This window comes from Astatotilapia calliptera, chromosome 7, assembly GCF_900246225.1.
Source record: "Astatotilapia calliptera chromosome 7, fAstCal1.2, whole genome shotgun sequence".
NCBI classification, from domain to species: Eukaryota; Metazoa; Chordata; class Actinopteri; order Cichliformes; family Cichlidae; genus Astatotilapia; species Astatotilapia calliptera.
Genome location: NC_039308.1, coordinates 6,342,005 through 6,361,298, shown reverse-complemented (window position 1 = coordinate 6,361,298; position 19,294 = coordinate 6,342,005). Strand labels below are relative to the sequence as shown.

Here is a 19,294-nt window from a genome sequence, read left to right as displayed (position 1 = left end):
ACACTGACTTCCCTCTTCAAACCAGGAAGCTACATCTATCATTTTTAGATGCAATCTGTGGTTGTAAGCCAACAAACAATATAGTCGGTGGCTCCAGTAGGTGTGTATGGTTAATGAACAGCTAACACAACAGGAGAATACTCTTAAATATTTTTAAAGCGTGTAAATAACTCCGAATCCTTGAAAGTGAGTTTGAAAATTTCAATCAAATCAAAACTACACATTTTTTTTATTGTTGTTGTTTGTTTGTTTCTACCACTGACGCAACTCATCAATAATGCCAGACTAATGTAAGAAAGTGTTTGCCTTAATCCCTTAATTAAAACTATTCAAACACTCAAAAGAACAGTTTATGAGTGTGTGGGTTTTGAATACTCAGTGCATGAGTACTATGAGTTATCATTTTAAGCAGTTCCAGAAAGTTAATTCTGTTTATCTGGATGTAGAATTTTCAGTGGGAGTTTTGTTCATCTTCCAAGTGACTTCTTTCATCATTGATCAATAGCCATGATACCATTTACAAAGACGGGCCTGGGAAACAGAAGAACATGACATCAAGAAGGCCCTGAGTAAATGTGGTTATCTCAGCTGGACATTTGTCAAAGCTGGGAAGGTGCTTAAAGAAAGCTCCAGCCGATCCAGGAGAGAAGACAGACAACTGCTGCCTAAGCAAAAACCCTTAGTGAACCCTTATGTGTCACGAGTATCGGAACAGCTGAGATGCATTTTCCCAAAACATCATGCCAATTTGCATAATAATGACCATGAAACTGACCTCACAGCCCATTGTTAGCCACTGGTGCCAGTTTTAGTCATTATGCAAACGTACTGTTTATAAGGTTGGGGAAGCCTGCAGTCAGCTGAGATGGGGGGATATAAGCTTGGATCTGAAGTTTTTATTGAACTGACACTAACAATTTTAACTAGCTTTCTCCAGATTGTATTCTGACACTGACAGAAACATTTCTGGCTCTGCAAAAGGCAAATAAAGACACTTCCTTTAGAGTCAAATTCATGAAATCTATCAGATTGAATATAGCCAAAACATCTTGAGTGTTTTGTATGGGAAATTTAACAGAAAAAATGATCTGTAAAAGTAATGCAGATGTAACTTATTTGGACAGAGAGGCAGAGCAGCCAAAGAAATCCATGCCGATGCTCCGGGGGTAGCCTTCCAGTACCTTCAGTGCCACAGGGTCAAACTTCCAGTAGTGCATTCCACTCAGGAAATTGGCATAGCCTGTCAAAGGGCAAAAGAATGCAACAGTGAACTCCAGACGTACATGTTAAAACTTTCTCTAGACGTACAAGTCACTAAGTCAGAGGCAGAGATTACACTCCTCACCATATCTGTCCAAAAAGGCTCCATCGATGTGGCTGGGCATTCCCCTCCACTCGTAAATGCTGCGAGGGTGTAAGTCATTAATTCGATTATCCTGAATATTGAAGGACCAGTAGTAACTCGACTTGAAGAAGTAGACTTTCTCAGTATGGTCCTCTTCCCACTTCAAAGCTGCTTCAATGTCTGTTACAGGAAGACCCAGCCGTCTCACTGAATCTGGCCCTGTTATCTTCCTTTCAGCATCAAAAACCCAGTAGCTGTCACCTGATAAGTAATAATTAAAATTAATTAATATAATTAATTAATTACAATTAATAAGTCACCAGGATGTTGTTTCTAGAAATCATCCCAGCTGAATACATGTAAAGCACATCCTTGTGAAAAAGAACAACCATGTAACAACAACATTCAAGGCTACATATTTCTACCATAAACTCGTGTGTCACTGTGAAGATTATTATTTTATTTAACCTTTTTCCTCATGTTCCCACGTTTCCTCAGATTTACCTCATTTCCTCTCTTCACTTTCTCATCACTGATTGGCTCCTGAGTTTCTTTCTCCCTTAACTGAACTCACCAGACACACATTTTATAAAGACTTCACTCCCTTTCACTCACTATTTTAACTTCCACGTGGCAGTTAAGAATTTTACAGTCCATCTCTATCTTCCTTTAAGGTAAACTACATTGGCAAAGTCATTGATAGCTGTTTTCTTTACATTCTGACTGCCTAACAACTTTAACTTTCAGCTTCCTAATTAGCAATCCCTACATATCATTAAAGTTATCAAAATCACTTTTGCTTGACTAGTTTTGAGGAACAAAGGATATTTTGTGGAAAATACTTGTTTAATGTGTCCCCCAGAAAAAAACTGTCTAGTTCGCGTCTGTACCTTGGAAGAACCAGATGTTGCCAGACTTGTCTTCAAACGCAGCATCAATGTGTTCTGGAATTCCTTTCCAGTGGCGTGATGATAAAGCTGGATAGCCAGCTTGTAGCTGCCCATCACGTATTCGCCAAATATATTGAGACTTAAAGAAGAAGAGCTCTCCCCTGATCATGGATACAGCATCAAAGTTTGTTTTGCAAGCATTTGGCTGGAACACAGCAACAAACTTAGTCTGAATATTTTTGTCTATAAACTATCATGCAAAGCAGCAAAATACAGAATGGCTTATATTTTTCTAAGTAAATACATGTATTTTCAAGGGCCTCACCAGTTCAGTCTCAATCTCATTGGTCTCTGTCATCACAGGTGGCGCATGCCGAGGGGATCCGTACAGATACTGAATGCCCCTTTTGTCATCCTCACTCAGCTGCAGAGGGTAAGCGTCACTATAGAATGGGCACATCACAGCATCGGGCTCAAGGGAGTGCTGCAGGCCCAAAACGTGGCCAAACTCATGAGCTGCCACTTGGAGGAGGTCTGTGCCTAAAAAAGCAAACAGAGGAGGGCAGTCAAACTGAGAGTAGTTATTTTTGGTTCCAATCAGCTCAAAGCTTTTCAAATGTACTTACCAGCATTATTGCCCACTGTCCAGTGCTCATCGTAGTCAAAGTGGACTTCTCCCTCTCTCTGTGTCTGGGGGAAATAGGCGTGAGCAAGGATTCCTCCTGGACCATCGAATGGTAAGTTGTCCCCATGCCAGTACCTACACAATTACTTCTTTTAGAGGACGAGGTAAACCTACCACATATCATTCTTTTGATGCTCTTTCTCTATGCTAAGCATGTTGCAAATTGAGTACAGTGCAACTCTTAATTCTAAGTATTAGTTCTAAATAATACACATCATTCAGTGACCCTTATACACATCTGATTGGCAGTGTTGTGCAGATACATAAATCAACAATCTTTCTTCGTGTGTGTGTGTGTGTGTGTGTGTGTGTGTGTGTGTGTGTGTGTGTGTGTGTGTGTGTGTGTGTGTGTGTGTGTGTGTGTGTGTGCATTCTACTATACTTGTGAGAACCAACAGTCACTTGTGAGGACACACTCACCGGTCCTCACCAGTTTGAAGGCCTTTTTGAGGCTCAAAATGTGGTTTTAGTGTCAGGGTTACAATCAGGTTATGGTTAGGTTTAGGGTCAGGGTTAGGCATTCATTTTTAATGGTTAGGGTTCACCCAACTGCTGAACGGCAGTGCTCATCCACAAAAATATTTTGAAGCACAACATTTAATGCATTGCCAATCCCTGAAAAGGTTCATTTTGTTGTCATATGGTAATAATGAGAACTGCTTGTGTCCTAAATTAGTTTGCTTTTAGTGATATTGGTAAATGCTAAATGGACTGGTTTCAGTTATTGAGTCATCATGTTCAGGACTGCGAGGCATGAAGACATGTGTAAGAACAAAATTAAATATTTATCTTACTTTTACAGTAGGACATGACTGGTATAATTAAATATGCCAAAAAAGTGAGTAGCTGTTAAAGGGAATGTCTGCTTGTAGAATTATACTTGGATTGCATTATTTAGCTAGAAGAAATGATACAATGGTCAAACGACTCTTTATGTGGACTTGTTGACTAGTTGAAATTTCAGTGGACCAACGTTTCTGTAAGAAAACTATGTAGGACATGCTTTGACATTAAAGTATGTCAATAAGCTACATATTAGGCACATGATGCAATTCTACGCTGCACCCAGTAAACTAGTGGCTAGCCTATTTTAATGTGTACAAAGTATGTTATACAAAAATGGTCGCGTGATAGATTTTAACTGAGTACATAATATTAAACACAATATAGCAGTAGTTCTAAAAATGACTCATGAAAGTAACATGTACACAAGTTAGAACTTGAATTGCTGACAAAGTGAAGTGTGGCAGGACGCTGAAAAAGAAGAGAGCTGTTATGACATTGTAAGTATCATGAATCTGATGCCAAATGACTCTTCTGGTTTGATACAATATGTAGCCAGAGGCATGCTATTAAAAATCCCACCAAACAAGTCCTATGTTGCATTTGTTCCATAATCCTCTCTCAGTCTTGGCTGGGAGACATCTGGTTTAGTGTTTCCTGGTTTACTATGACAGCAGGAGTCATGCCTAAGATTTGTGCCTGGGTCTTTAAAAAAAAGTTGATTCTGTTCATCTGGGCGTAGCGTTTTTGGTTGGAGAAATGTTTCATCCCTCATCCAAGTGACATCTAGTCTCAGCTGACTGCAGGTTTCCCCAACCTTTTAAACTGTACATTTAAATAATGACTGAAACCAGCACCACTGGCAAACACTGGACTATGATCCAGAAACTGACCTCACAGCCCATTGTTCACCATTGGTGCTAGTGCCAGAGAGTAAAAGGTCTTTTATGTTTGAACTGATAAGGAGTGCTATAACAGACCTTATCCGTATTTGCTAATAGTAAATCATCTTTATTCCTAACTAAAGATATAATCCATATATAAGTTTGATTAATGAAAACTATTCTAATGTCCAGATTGTGTCTGCACAGACATGATCCAGGTTTGACCTTGGCAGCTTAGTGTCTGTGTGTGTTTGGAAAATGCCTAAGATTTATGTGTGTCTGGAAAAACGTGAAAGATAAGAAATGTGCTGCCAACCCATAATAATACATGATTCTGAATAAGATAAAGTAAGAGAAATGTAATTGAAGAGAAATACCATAACTTAAATAAGGCATGAAATGAAGCATATTCATGTGTGACTGAACATTCATATGTGCTGGAATTATTGACAAATTAAGTACTGCATAGAAAAGAAAAATAATGAAGTGATTTTTAAAGTTGCTTTAAATAATATATCTGGAAAAGTCAGAGAGAGGGGTGAGGTGAAAAAGTGATACAGGGTTCTTCCCTTTGTCTTCTGCATGATGAGCAGTTCAGAAGATCGGACCTAAGATGTTGAAGATTCCAGCAGAGACCCCAGAGGGATCGACTGCTGGACTGTGAACCTGCAAACTGTTTTTGTATTTATTTTGGCTTTTTCTCTGCTCCTTTTTACCATGTTAGAATATTAATTCAAAAGGATTTGGATTTAACTTGTTTCCCGTTGATGTGTCTCCTAATGGGTCATACCTACATGGAAGAGATAAGGGCATCAGTGCTCAAGGCACGCTCATTCCCCCTAACCTCCTCCCTCACAAGGATTAAAACAAGGTCAGCATTAGCTCAGAGTTGGTTAATTAGAAAAGTATAATTCTGCCAATTTCAATATTATTTCGTGATTGTTATTAATTGATGCTTTGCTCTTGATAAATTGCTTTAATAAAATGTCCTGCAATTAAAATCCAAATTATAGACATTCCCATTTTAACCCTTTGTGAATGTGATGGCATCAGCCACACATGGGTAAATCAGTCCATTTGTTCACTTTATTAGTTTGTTTTGCAGTTTTCTTCATTAATATAATTCATTAATCATTTTATTTAAACCTAACACTGATATTATGAGGCGCACACATAGTGGCATTGTGGGGTTTTTCTAAAAAATGTTTTGTTATATTAATTATGTTTCTTTCTTTGAGTTACCTGGGTTTGGGCGATGGCTGTTTCCTGTCTGGGCAAAAGGCGTGGCTGAGAACTCTGGGAACAAAATGCCTGCTCAGCAGGACCAACCATGGGCTTACCAGGAGCAGGGGTGTTTTAGGTTTACTTGGGTTATTCTGTGCTTAGTTAATATTAGTGTTTATTTTTGTTTTCCCCCTATTGTGTGTAAATGGTTTGGCCAAACCATTATAAAAGCTACCCTCTTTATAATTAGGCCAGTTTGTGAGTTAAACAAACAAAGTGAGATACAACTTAAGTTTCTGGAAATTACTTTTTGTAGATTTATATTTAGTTGACCTCTTTTATGGGCCTGCTAATTATGTTTTTGAATTTTGTCATTTTTGAAATTTTTGAGGGATAAAATAAAGAAAACCCTCTTGCTAAGCCTCTGCCTGAACATGTCAGCATTTGTTTAGGAAGTATGATTTTAAAAAATCTTAAGGCAAATGAACTTTTGGTAAAAACATAGGTTACTTAGTTTCTTGCTTTTTGTTGAATTGTACCAGCTAGCTTCTTACCTTGCAGTTGCTCTGGAGGTGTGCCTGTGTCTACTGTCTGCTTAGACTAGCATGTGTGCTCACCGCTCCACACCACAGCTACATCTGGGCAGGCCAGAGTTTAAGTGATTTGATATCTAAATAGTGATGCACTAGTTTTGTTGTTTATCGCAATTCTGAAACTGCTTAATGCTGATTACGATTTGGGGGTTTTAAAGGGCTAGAACATGAAGAAAAGTGCAAACACATCATGTGTGATTACTGTACACATTGTTAATGGTCAAGATTTCATCTATACAAATATTTAAATCTGAATACTTGGAGCTGCTTCATTCGACACACATGGTTAAGATGGCTCATCTAGAATTTGGCCAAGAAACAACAAATCACAGAGTTCCTTTATCACAGCTTTATTTCTGCTGTATCTCGTCTTCCATCTTCACATTATTGACAGTATATATCAAAAAAATCTGAAGCTGAGCTTGAACAGGATAATCGTACCTAATCACACAAGCCATTACATCAGGGAAAAGTTAGAAAAGTTGAAGTTGAGGTTCATGAAATGCCCTAGTCAAAGCTCAGATTTGAAACTCACTGAAAATTTGCAAGTGGATTTGAAATAGGTAAAGCATGCAAGAAAGCATTTAGTATCTTGCAACTGGGGGGATCTGGAATGGTTTCGAGGATTGCTCTGTATTTATTTTTTATTCCTGTCAATATTTTTGTTGAATAAATGAGTGAAAAAGCAAACTGTCCTCGGGTTGTTGTCTTAGGTAAATCAATGTCTCAGTTTAGCTGAATTTTTATTCTTAAATGCCAGTGTTGTGTTGCTCAATGGTGGACATTTCTCACCTGTTGAAATCAATGATGATGTCAGCATTCTCACTGGTTACTTCACTGAACCTGAGAGGAGTAACAGCACCCCACACACCAAACGCCTTCTGGAAAACACTCCGCACTTTGTCCTCACTCATCTGCCAGGGAAAACGTATGATCCTGGTTGGCACAAACACATTAATATCATGTTTTATCAAGCTTTAACATAAATTTAATATATATGTGCATGTGGTATGCTAGACTTCTTAAACTCTTGGAAAGAAACTGGTCCAAATCCATGTGGATCAATAGTATTAATCAGCATCGCTGCCTTTGGCTCGTCTCTGTCTATTTTTGATTTGCATATGATTGCTGGTGTTCTGTCCCTGGTAGGCCTAAGTGGATTCCCTTAGGAGTCTGTTGGGTTTTTATTTATTTATTTATTTTTAATTGTGGTGTCCAAAGTGGTTAAAGCAGTGGTCTTGGGAATACATTCAAGGCCATTTTGGTTGCTTTTTCCAGGCTTATGAGTTTCAGTGCTTAACTAGCACCTGAAGACTAGGGAGGAGCTTCTTTTGATTCTGGTTAGGCAGTGAGAAGGATCGGCTGTGGTGAATTCTGTTGCTAAGCTTCTGCTTTTGGTCCTTCTGTGTCAGTTTTGTGTATTTGGGCAATAGAGTAGAGCTTTGTTTCTGTTAGCAATACCAATTAAAGGCATGCATGTTTTTCTGGGGAATAACTTGGTAGTTAGTCCACCACCCCCAACTTTGATGACTTGTACGTCAAGTTCAAGTTCCTTTTATTAGTACCCTTGTTCTTTATTTTGCAATTATGAAGTGGTACCCTGCTCAAACACAGGCACTAGTAAATCTGTACAAGCACCACACTTCTTTAAGACTACAAAGAGCTGTCATAAATAGGTAAATTCAGGTTTAAACAAAAAATTGAATAGCTTAAGAAACTGTATCTTATATAAAAAGACCTACCTTCTCTTCAGTTGTCTTCTTTTACCAGTCCCTACATTAAGAGTCCCTACTCTCACCTCCACACTCCATTCCTGCCTTTCTTTCTCTTGTGCTGCCTCATAACATGCCTTCTTCCTTTCCTCTATGTTTGTCTTTGGCCACCAGCACCTTGTTGGCCACCAGCACCTTGTTGGCCACCAGCACCTTGTTGGCCACCAGCACCTTGTTGGCCACCAGCACTTGGGAGTGATATTAAGAGTGAACTAGTTTGTGGCCCATTTTTCAAACAGTAAATTTGAAAATTCATCAATAAAATACATTTCTTAGCAATAAAAATATTATTCTGATTAAAGAGCTTGTGATTATTCGTGGATAAACCATTATAGATGCTTTGTCTTTGATGTAAATATGTAAAAATTGTGTGTGTTTCTGTTCTTTGTCTTGTGTACTGTTTGTTGTATATGTGTCTTTCTTGCTGCTGTTACACCCAAATTTCACCTTGTGGAACAATTATAGGATTATTCTATTCTATTCTATAGAAACATAACAAGTTATTATGGTAATTGCCAATACTGTACATTTAGGGCAGTTATGGCATAAACCTCATACTGGTTGGTGATGTAATAAATTTGCTAAGCTTAACGTTCCAGTGCTTCCACCATTTATAAGATAGCTGCCAGTTCTTTTGACAAATGAAAACTAAAAACAAAGTCTTAATGTGAAACTAAACAAACAGATTTGTTTCATTAGATCCCCATACTAAACTAAAACCATCAGCTTTGCGTTCCACTCCTGCAAATTATGGTCATATAGGCAGCCATGTAACTCATCAGCAAAACAAACAAACAAGTCACTGTATTTAGAGACTTTTTAGTGTTTCTTACTTGTAAGTTAAGTCTGTCTTCTCCCATCGCCTGCCATAGAGCGCAAATCGCTTCCTGCGCTGCTGTCTACTCAGGGTGTCCCTCCTCTTTTTCACATTGTTGTATGTCGTGCTGAGCTGCGTTAAGGTAGGATAATCTGGGACTCCACAGCGAGGACGATTCCACAAATCTGTGTCATTTGGGGACTTGAAATCGTACTCTTCATTTAGTGTGTCCTGTTCATGACTTGGCCTCTTCTTCAGACCGGCATGACTGTTGCTCCATCTCTGGGAGAAAGAAAACAGAGTCAGAGTACTTTTTAGTTTTAATAGATACATAAAGATGTAATGTTGGCTATGTACCATTTCTGCCACCTTTCTACTGGTAAATTCCAGATTATCCTTGGCTTTTGACTTCATACACACTTCTTTGAAAGTAAATCATCACAAAATACTGATGCTGATGACATAACGTTCATAACGTTCACACCCTCCTGGAGAATTCAAAGTACCTTCTTTATACAAAATGCCTCATTTTGTGATGGGTGCATTCACCCATTATACAAGCACGTCTTTCTATGCTTAAGTGCTTCCTGTCTAACATTCACACATATTCATACTCCAGTAGATGCATCAGAGTGCAATTTGGAGTTAGTGTCTCAATGCATGCTCAAACATCCAGGTAAGTAAATCCCAAAAGGTTGATTGATCAACAACCACTGATCAAAGCCATAGACCACTGATCACTGATCAAAGACTATTGATAAATGGCTATGAGTACCATTCACAGAGAGTTGAGGAATGGCTGCAAATACAGCATTTTAAGATGGAAAAAATCAAATCTCATGATGTACCACAATTCACGGATCGCATTAACTCGGTGGACCAACAGATCAAATTCACCAGGGGAGATATGAAAAGTGGCAGGTTAGCCTTCTTAGACTGTGAGATTTCCATCAGTAATGAGGGACAGTTAAAAGTTCATGTGTACCGGAAACCTACGCATACGAATCAGTATTTATGGTCTAACTCTCATCCACTGGAGCACAAACTGGGTGTCCTCAGGACGCTACAACACAAAGCGAACACCATCCCCAGACACAGCAGCCAGGGAAGCAGAAGAACATCACATCCAGAAGGCCCTGAGTAAATGTGGTTATCCCAGCTGGGCATTTGTCAAAACTGGTAAGGCATCTAAAGAAAGCTCCAGCCGATCCAGGAGAGAAGGACAACTGCTGCCTAAGTGAAAACCCTTAGTGATCCCTTATGTGTCAGGAGTATCGGAACAGTTGTTACAGTTGAACAGTCTAAACACCGTGTCTCTGTGGCTTTTAAACCTCAAAACATGCTGCACCAAAAATTGGTCCACCCCCTAGGATCGAGTCCCCCGACACAAACAGAGTAACATAGTGTACGCTGTTAAGTGCCAGGAGGATTGCCATGATTTTTACATCAGTAAACCAAACAACCTCTGGCGAAGCTGATGGCACAACACAGAAGAGCTAACTCGTCAAGCCAGGACTCCGCAGTCTATTTACACCTACAGGCCAGTGGACACTTTCAATGATGAGGATGTAACATCCTGGACAGGGAGGAACGCTGGTTTGAGCGCAGAGTCAAGGAGGCCATTTACGTGAAAAGGGAAATACCATCTCTGAATCGAGGAGGGGGCCTAAGGGTCCATCTTTCACCATCTTAGGCTACGTCCACACTAATGCATTTTCGTTTGAAAACGCATCATTTTCTCTCCGTTTTGGCCTCCCGTCTACACTGAGACAGCGTTTTCCCCGAAGAAAAACACAGCGTTTTGAAAACGCTCTTGAAAACAAATACATTTGAATACATTTGAAGACGGTGCTTTCGCGTCGCAGTGTGGACAGCGAAAACGGAGACTTCTGAAAACGATGATGCATTTTAGTCATGTGACCAATTAAACAAAGATAGCTGAGGACATTATACAGCAGTTGTTTTGTTTGCTCTCAATTTTGACAGCACTATTAAAGATTAATATCAGTTTGTACATGTTTCAGATAGCTTTTCTTGAAATTCTTTAATTCTCACTTTGTACTTTTGTGTTACTTGCAGCAACAACAACACCTCATTGTTAGTCCATTTTAAAAACTCGGTGCTTTTCCTCAACATTTTGCTGCGACATTTCAAAGAGCCGGAAAGTAAATAAACGGCAGACAGAAATGAGGCAGGCCGAATCTTCCTGCGCTTCAAGCATGCGCAGAACTGCAACGTAAACGTTTTCGGCCGTTTCGATGTGGATGCACAACTCTGTGAAAACGACTGAAAACGCTAGTGTGGACACGGAGCGTTTTGAGACGAAAACGCCCTTTTCAAATCTATTCGGGCTAGTGTGGACATAGCCTTAAAATGCTGTGATTGCAGCCAATTCCCCAACTCTCTGTGAATGGTACTCATAGCCATTGAGCCATTGATCAGTGATTAATGGTCTTTGGCTTTGATCAGTGGTTGTTGATCAATAGTCATGACAATTTGCATATTAATGATCAAGGAACTGACCTCACAGGCCATTGTTCATTCAGTGGGCTGGTTTCAGTCAACATGCAAATGTACTGTTTATAAGGTTGGGGAAACCTGCAGTCAGTTCAGACTGAAGAAGTCACTTGGATGAGTGACGAAACGTTTCTCAAACTGAAAACGTTACGTCCAGAATCAACCTTTTGGAATTTGTAGTTAGTATTTTTCTCAAGGATATTTGGAATGCAGACTGGAGCAGCCAGAGATCAAATCATCAGCCTTACGAGATGAACCTCCTGAGCTCCAGCCACCAAGGGCATCAGTGTATGAGCTTCAGCTCAGTTATCCATATGATGTTTGAAGTGTCATAAGTTGCTGCGCTGGGCGTCTGTCACACTCCTTCATTACATGCTGACGTCAGCTGCTGGCTCACTTGTGTTGGTTTTTGTTGTCTGATGTGAGGGATGTAAGTTGGCCCAGGCCAGCCTATGATTGTTGGTACAGTTCAGTTTCAGAGTTGCTGAGTGGCCTGTTTTTCACTGAGAAGACAGTTAGCTGTGCTAATATGCTGCCATGTGTAGTTTACGCTGCTGTGACAAGGAAAGAGATCTGTCAGCAAGACTCTGGACATAAAATGTAATAAATAAATGTGTAAAATTGCGAATAAGGCAGAAAATTGCTATTATTAATGAAAGGATGAAAGTCAAAGTAAGAGGCAATTCAGTTTTTCACGTGAAGTGTACTTTTGGTCTACTTTTGCTGCTGGTTCAGTAAATTTTGATCGGAGTGATGAAACCTGCAGTTTGAAATTCTGTGAGGTGTTTGCTTTCAGCACCAAAGGTATGTCCATGTATATCAGGTGAACGGTGGGAATCCACGCATTGTGTTTACATCTTGCGCTTACTTGCTTTTTAATCATTTGCCGTTTCAGCTGTTTAGTGGTTGTTGAAATTACTTTGTGAGCTTTTAGCTGAGATTCTGATGTTTCTGTGGATACCACACATGTCTATATTTAAAAACACATCTTACAGTACATCCCATTAAACCAGATGTTTAATGGGATGTACTGTACGCCTCCAGTACCGGGAGCATTGGGGTTCAACAGGTTAATTGTTTATTGCTTAATTACGTTGTGTGGCATGAATGGCCATAAGGGAGGTTTTTGTCAGTAGGAAAAGCTGCAAAACTTATGAAAATACAGTTAAAAGTCCAACATTTCAGCTTGTGCTTGTTTGCGGTGAGCAACAGATCAAACAAGTCAAGAATTATAAATTTCTTCAAGCACTGTAAAACTCATTTAGACGATCAGACACCCAATATCCCTGAAATGCAGCCAGATGCTGCTCGTTTTACGTTTTCACTTGTTTTTTCACTTCTTCTGACATGCTTGCATTTAAATCCGGCTCCTCGTCTCCCTGTGTAGGCCATGTCCCTCAACTGTGAAAGGGTGGAGTGCTCACTCCGGATCAGGGATGAGTGCCTGCCTCAAGTGGAGGAATTTATGTATTTCACAAGCAAGGTGAGAAGAGAGTGGGAGATTGGCAGGTGGATTATATCAATTGCAGATACTTAGAGAAGCTGTTACTATACCAGTCAATCTGTCCCCGCGCTCACCTATAGTCGTGAGCTGTGGGTAGTGACTGAAAGAATGAAACTGCAGATGCAAGCTGCATAAATGAGCCTTCTCTGAAGTTTGGCTGGCCTCTCTCTTAGTGACAGGGTGAGGACTTAAGTCAGAGAGCTACTGTTTCTCCACATAACAAGGAGCCAGTTGAAGTGGTTCGCGGATCTGACAAGGACGCCTCCTGGGTGAGGTGTTCCAGGATGTAATAGGATGCATTGGAGAGAAATACGTCTTAGCTGACTTGGGAATGGCTCAGTGCTACCCCGGAAGAGCTGGAGGACGTGGCTGGGGATGGGGAGGTATGGACTTCTCTGCTTAAGTTAGAAAATGGATGGAAAGATAGACTCACATACTTTCCCTGTCAATTCTGAAGCTACATTGATCTATATTGCTTTTTGGTACTCTAGCAGAGTCCAAGTATAAAAGTATGAATCTTGAATTGAACAGCAGTTCAGCTTTGTTCAGCAGTGCTGAACCACCGCCACTGCTTTAGACCTTTACTTTACAAAAGACCTTGGTGTTTTTGGTTTTTGAGGCTCACTCACAGCAAGCAAAGCTGTTAATCATCAACATCAAATGTCAGGTCTTAATCCGTTTACTATACATTCAAAAACTTTGAAGCTTTAATTGTGCTATTTGATTTTAAACTTATAAAGGCCATTCAATAAAATAGAGACCATTTAATTCCACCTTACACTGGGTGGAGAGCACTTACTAACATGACGGAGGTTGACTGAACTTAATTCTTAAACTGACCCTTTGTCTTATAAATCAGAATGTCCCTATTTGCTTTGCACAACAAATAGCATTTGTGTTTGTCTTTGCTAACAGATTAATGGCTGCTAGGGCTTTCCTGCTATAGGTTCATACATCATAACTTTAATCTGACAGGCAATTTTTTACAGTAGTTCAATCCACTGAAACTGTGGGAAGTGGAACAACAGTTGAAGACTGCAATCATGTCTTCCATTACTAATATACTAAAATGTAACGTGATCAGTAACTGAAGATAAGGATTCACTACCCCTATTTGGAATTCAGTCATTTTTACCTCATGCCTTATTCGCACATCAGTCTATCGTTGTGTAGTGTTGTTGGCCACAGTTTTGTTTTTTTCCCAAAAGATGCCCTTTGACGAGAAAGCCTATTTTGTTCCATTCAATACCCAAGAAATTTCAGTTTTCACAAATTTCAGCAAATTAGAAAAATGCTTAGCTATGTGTCTACTAATAAAACCTCTGTAATTTTGTGAAAAACTGAAAAGTTTCTATTTTCTATTTTCTACTATAGAAATTTCAGCTTTTTACAACTACAAAAAACAAACAAACGGGACAATCTAAACAATGAGCAACCAAAACTTTTTCTGAAATTTTACACATTTATTTCTTACATTTAAGTCCAAAGAGTCATGGTCACAGTTTCTTTCCTTGTCACAGCAGCTTTTTCTTCATCATGTAGAAAAAAAGTTAAATATGTAACTTCTTTATACTGACAAAAAGGGGATTTTCACTGGTCCGGCCTGCTTAAAATGCTTTAAACTCTTAAAATGAGTTTGGCACCCCAGGCTTAACAGTTTGAACAATGCTGAAGCCAGAGCCATGCGGAGCTAGCAGATCGTTCAATTTAGGATGAGTTGAGTGACAAAACTATAGTTTGTTCTGTAAGTATGTTGGCAATGAGTACAGGTTTGCTTAAAAGGCATAACACAGAGTCACATGCCACTAAAAGAAAGCATTGTGTATGCTTGGGAATCCTGCCGATGGAGCCAACATGTCCGCACAGGATAGTGTGATTCCTGCTTCCCAAATCAGTGTGCCTGAGATACAAGCCATGTGTACTGCTGGGAACATCTGCAGAAAGGAGCATTATAGTTTTATCTAATAGGTGGTTACACTGAGGACTCTTTGTGGACGATGTTCAAACATGCAACTACACGTATATGTGCAAGTATGAACCTGCACACAGAAAAAATGTGCACACACACAGATGAAAATGTGTTCATCAAAGCTACAAAAAGCTGCATCACACACAGTGAGCAGATGTCTGGAAATTCCCTCTTCAGTCATGACATCAGGTCACCTGCACTATAATACCGGGGGTGTTTTATGGGAGGTTGTTAAGGGTGGTAATCTAAACATTAGCGAGAATGATCATTTTTACAGTGACACAAAAAACAAGCAGGACTTGATTCAACTCCCTTTTAAACACATGCTGTGAGATATCCCACAGATATCCCTTGGCAGATAAAAAGTAGCCAAACTTTAGATAAATGATGCACATAGTGGGAGAAATTTCTCCAGGGTAAATATTTAACTACAAAAAGTCCTGAATATCAGCAGGCTGTAAGTGTTTTGCACACAGAGAGCTGACTGTGCTAAGTGTGGGGAATGTTTGCAGGATGAAGGGTATTAGCATGAATAGAGATGAGAGGCTGCTTCTCCAAGGTAAACATCTATCAGTAAACCTTCAGTCAACAAGCCCCATCATACTCCAGATAACATCAGCTTTTCCATAGGAACCTTTGAAAACATTGCAGTTTCTGTGTGTTGTGGTTTCCAATATGAATGGTTAGTTTTCTCTGTCCTTTGTGTTTTTGAAGGTTTTCCCCTCTTCTGTTCTTTCTGTGTGCCTGCGTCTGCCTTTTTCTCAAATCCTTTTTAGGTTACTTCCTGTATTATTTTAAAACTATTTTGATTATTACATATTTCTGTCTGATTGACCTGATTGTTGCCCTATTACCCCTCTCTCCCCGGTGTCTATTTAGTGCATGTCTTTTCCCTCATTTTTTGATGCACTTCCCTCACATGCCTCCATCGTGCTTGTTTCTCCTGTGTGATCCGTGCTTTTTTGGATAGTTTTTTTTTTTATTGGACTTTCCTGGCTCACTACACAGGGCCTGTCATTAAACCAGTCATTTGTTGTTTTTATTTCCCCCCCATGTACTTGCAAATCTCTGTTGTCTGTATATTGGATGCTCTTGTAAAATAGACCTTAACAAACTTCAGCAGATTTTAACCTTTTGTCCTCATCCCACACTGTTTTAGATCACTCTTTTGGCCATGTGTGGACAGGGAAAAACTCAGACGTTTGGAAACAATCAAGCAGGCATACAGTTTGCTTTTTGATTAGATTTTATCGGTCCCAAACTCCTTTGTTCAGGGTGGAAATTTATGAGCGTATCACGCAGACCCTGCCGATTTCCTTTGATAAAAGTCCCCATCCATAATTGAGGATGTAGGGCAGAGTGATTTCATTTGAAAACAGTTTCCAGATAAAAGTGCATAAGTGTGATTATAGAAACAGTGTCTCCAGCAGTGAAAGTATTTGGGTCTGTGATTGGCTCAATACCAAAATAAAACTACTTCTCTATGTCTTGCATTCAAAATACCATTATAATATATTATCCAGATGATATATTATCATGAGTAGCAAAAATACTAGAAGTGTCTAAAATGAGAGGTACTGTAATACAATGAGCAACTTTTTTCAGTTCTTGAAGTTAGACTTAGTTTTAGCTACTTTATAAGCTCCATCCAGTGTATACCCAGCTCAGCAAAAGCTTTTCTTATTTTTTCCAAGAGTCCAAATTGATGTGTTCAAATGTCTTGTTTTGACTAACCAAAATAGCGCACCTCTCTCACCAAGGAAACAATTAACAAGTCCATTTTTAACAGTCAACAAATCAAATCATTTCGGTTCTGGTCGAGGTTACTTGAAAATCTCAAATAAATCTAGAGTACAGAGTAATGGAGGGAAAAAATTAATTTAATTCATAAGTTTAAAGCTAAATTTACATTTAAAACTATGTTTTCTTGTTTTCTTTTGTCCTTTCAGCTTCTAACATTCTAACATCTTCTGAACTTTTTGGTGAAAGACCTCTAAAACATGTCAAGAGGCCCAAACAAGACATGGCTTCAAAGGCCACAAGCCAAACAGCATGATTATCCCACTTAAACTGCCTCTTAAAATATGTGAGTGAAAACAACGTGATAGTACAGCCAACTTAAGATTATGCAGTGCATAAAATGGACAACAATATTGCTTGTTTTTATAGATGCACACTCTGGTCTGACGCGTCTGAACAAGCTAAGTTTCTGCAGTTAAAAACACAGAGATTTCCTGTGTGTTGCGTTTTACATCATTGTTAGAGGAGTATGAACCACAGAGCTGTCTTTGTCGTCTCCAGGTTTTCATATTGTGAAAAAGTACATGTTTGAAGGATTCAGATGACCTATTCTGCTCAACTTTTACCTCATTTTTATTCTCAGACATCATATACCGGTATACAAGGCATTTGTGTAGCTATTCTGTCTCAAACTTTTATTCTTTTATTTCACTTTAATCAGTTTTCTTCTGATTAGATGTTCCTCATAAACAGAAGATTTGAACATAACGTGGAGAGTTTGTCTTTCTGTCTAAACCTGAAGACATGTTCTTCAGTGTTGAAGCAGCTAAACACTTACTAACAGCAATGATTGCTGATGGTTGGTTGCTATTTTAATGTGGATTTTTAACAATTGTGTCAGTCTCCAAAAATACTTGCACTTAACTGTAACTGTATACATTTGAATGAAGACCTTTTTTCGTTAACCAGACTCAAACACATGTAAACTAATGTGTTTACATGATCATAACAAAGAATATTAGAGCATAAGATGTTACGTTGGATAGTCAGGGAACTACACAGAAACTGCAATTATAAGTATCACTAAAGTGGATTTTGGTATATTAATCTACTTTCATAAACTGTGACTAAAAAAAAACATCTTTAAAAAAACTTTTCATTATTTTTAAAGTTGAGCTTTTGCCTTGACTGTTATGAGCAACAGCACCTTTTCTGGGTAACAGGGTTTGTATAAAATGCTAGTATTTGACTTAATGGTTCTGCTGCTTAACCTGCAGATAAACAGATTAATTCATCATTGACAGTCCAGAAGGAAGCCTCCCACACAAAAGAATGCCAGGGACTGATTGTTTGTTAGTAACATGAATCTGTCACAAGCAGCAGGTCTGCTTCAGCTATTATGATTAGTCACTGGACTCAAGGAATAAATAGGAATGCCAGACAGCTGCACAGGGTCCTTTTTGCCAGGGTTCCTGTCTGTGGACACTTAAAGCTTACAAACAAGTCTTGGTGGTGTTACTCTGCTGCACACTGCCTGTTTACCTCGTGTTTCTGTCTTTAAGTAGTTATCTGCGGTTTTTCCCCTGAGTCAGCAAACAAGTAGCGTTTGCACCGGAGTTACCAGGTGCGTGCCTCTGCCTGCATAATCTGACTCTCACTCACCGGAAAGCAGCTCTGGCACCCTCCAGGGTACAGTACACAGTAACAACAATAAAACTTCTTCTTTTTTTTCTTTCTTTTTTTAATCCTTCACAAACAGGACCGACCGTGTTATTCCAAAACAGAAACACCACACTGGTAATCTGAAGATGCTATAACTATGAAAATCATAGTTCCCTGAGTTAGTTGTGACAGAAACTCATGATAGTTCACATCTCACAAATCTCAGCTGTTCAACCATCAACAGCTTTCAGTGAGAACATTTATGTCTTTAAGGGCAGCGCATGCAGAAACATTAAGGTATGCAGAACAACAAAGGAACTTACAGCAGCATCCCTAAAATGAGTGGATGCGACGACACATGCAGCACAGTTTTGAACACACACACACATTAGAAATATCAGGTAACTTTAACATGTTTAATTCATTTATTCATGTCAACTTCTGTATTACTGGATGTTTGTTCACCATTGCATATGTGAACACTTTCCCATTCATAAGGATCTCTGAAAAGTGCATTTACGCTTTGACTCACCTGCAGCTGCTTGGCGGTCCTGTGGTCGTGTACCGGCAGAGAACAGACGCAGAGGAAAAGGTACAAAGGCAGGATGCTGCCGTAAAACACGGCACCTCGCAGCATCTTTTCAACGCTGTGACGGCGACCGTGCAACAGAGCGGACGCAGGAACTGCGTGGATGGAGTGAATGAATGTCGGCCCCGGTGTCTTTGTCCTACTCAGGTAACAGGTTTACTACACACGTGATTTAACCCCTTACACTCCCAGCGGTGCAACTTGTGGGTTTCGCAAACTGCTGTAGTCTGTAAATCAAAGCGAGTATAAGGACCACTGGGAGGTCTTTTGGATTTGGGTTTGTTTGTTTTCTGAATTCTGGAAGAAAAACAAAATCCAAA

The 19,294-nt window shown here is 39.4% G+C and overlaps 1 protein-coding gene across 1 annotated transcript; it reads right to left on the bottom strand.

The window, feature by feature from the left end:
* Positions 1–603: 603 nt before the first annotated feature.
* On the bottom strand, positions 604–19,203 carry LOC113025220 (stromelysin-3-like). The gene is made up of 8 exons (XM_026172741.1): positions 18,918–19,203; positions 9,010–9,275; positions 7,197–7,340; positions 2,862–2,995; positions 2,561–2,775; positions 2,236–2,440; positions 1,346–1,606; positions 604–1,240 (listed from the first exon to the last, which is right to left on the bottom strand). Exons 1-8 carry the CDS (start codon positions 19,020–19,022, stop codon positions 1,113–1,115), a joined length of 1,458 nt encoding a protein of 485 aa, XP_026028526.1. The 5' UTR covers positions 19,023–19,203; the 3' UTR covers positions 604–1,112.
* Positions 19,204–19,294: the final 91 nt, after the last annotated feature.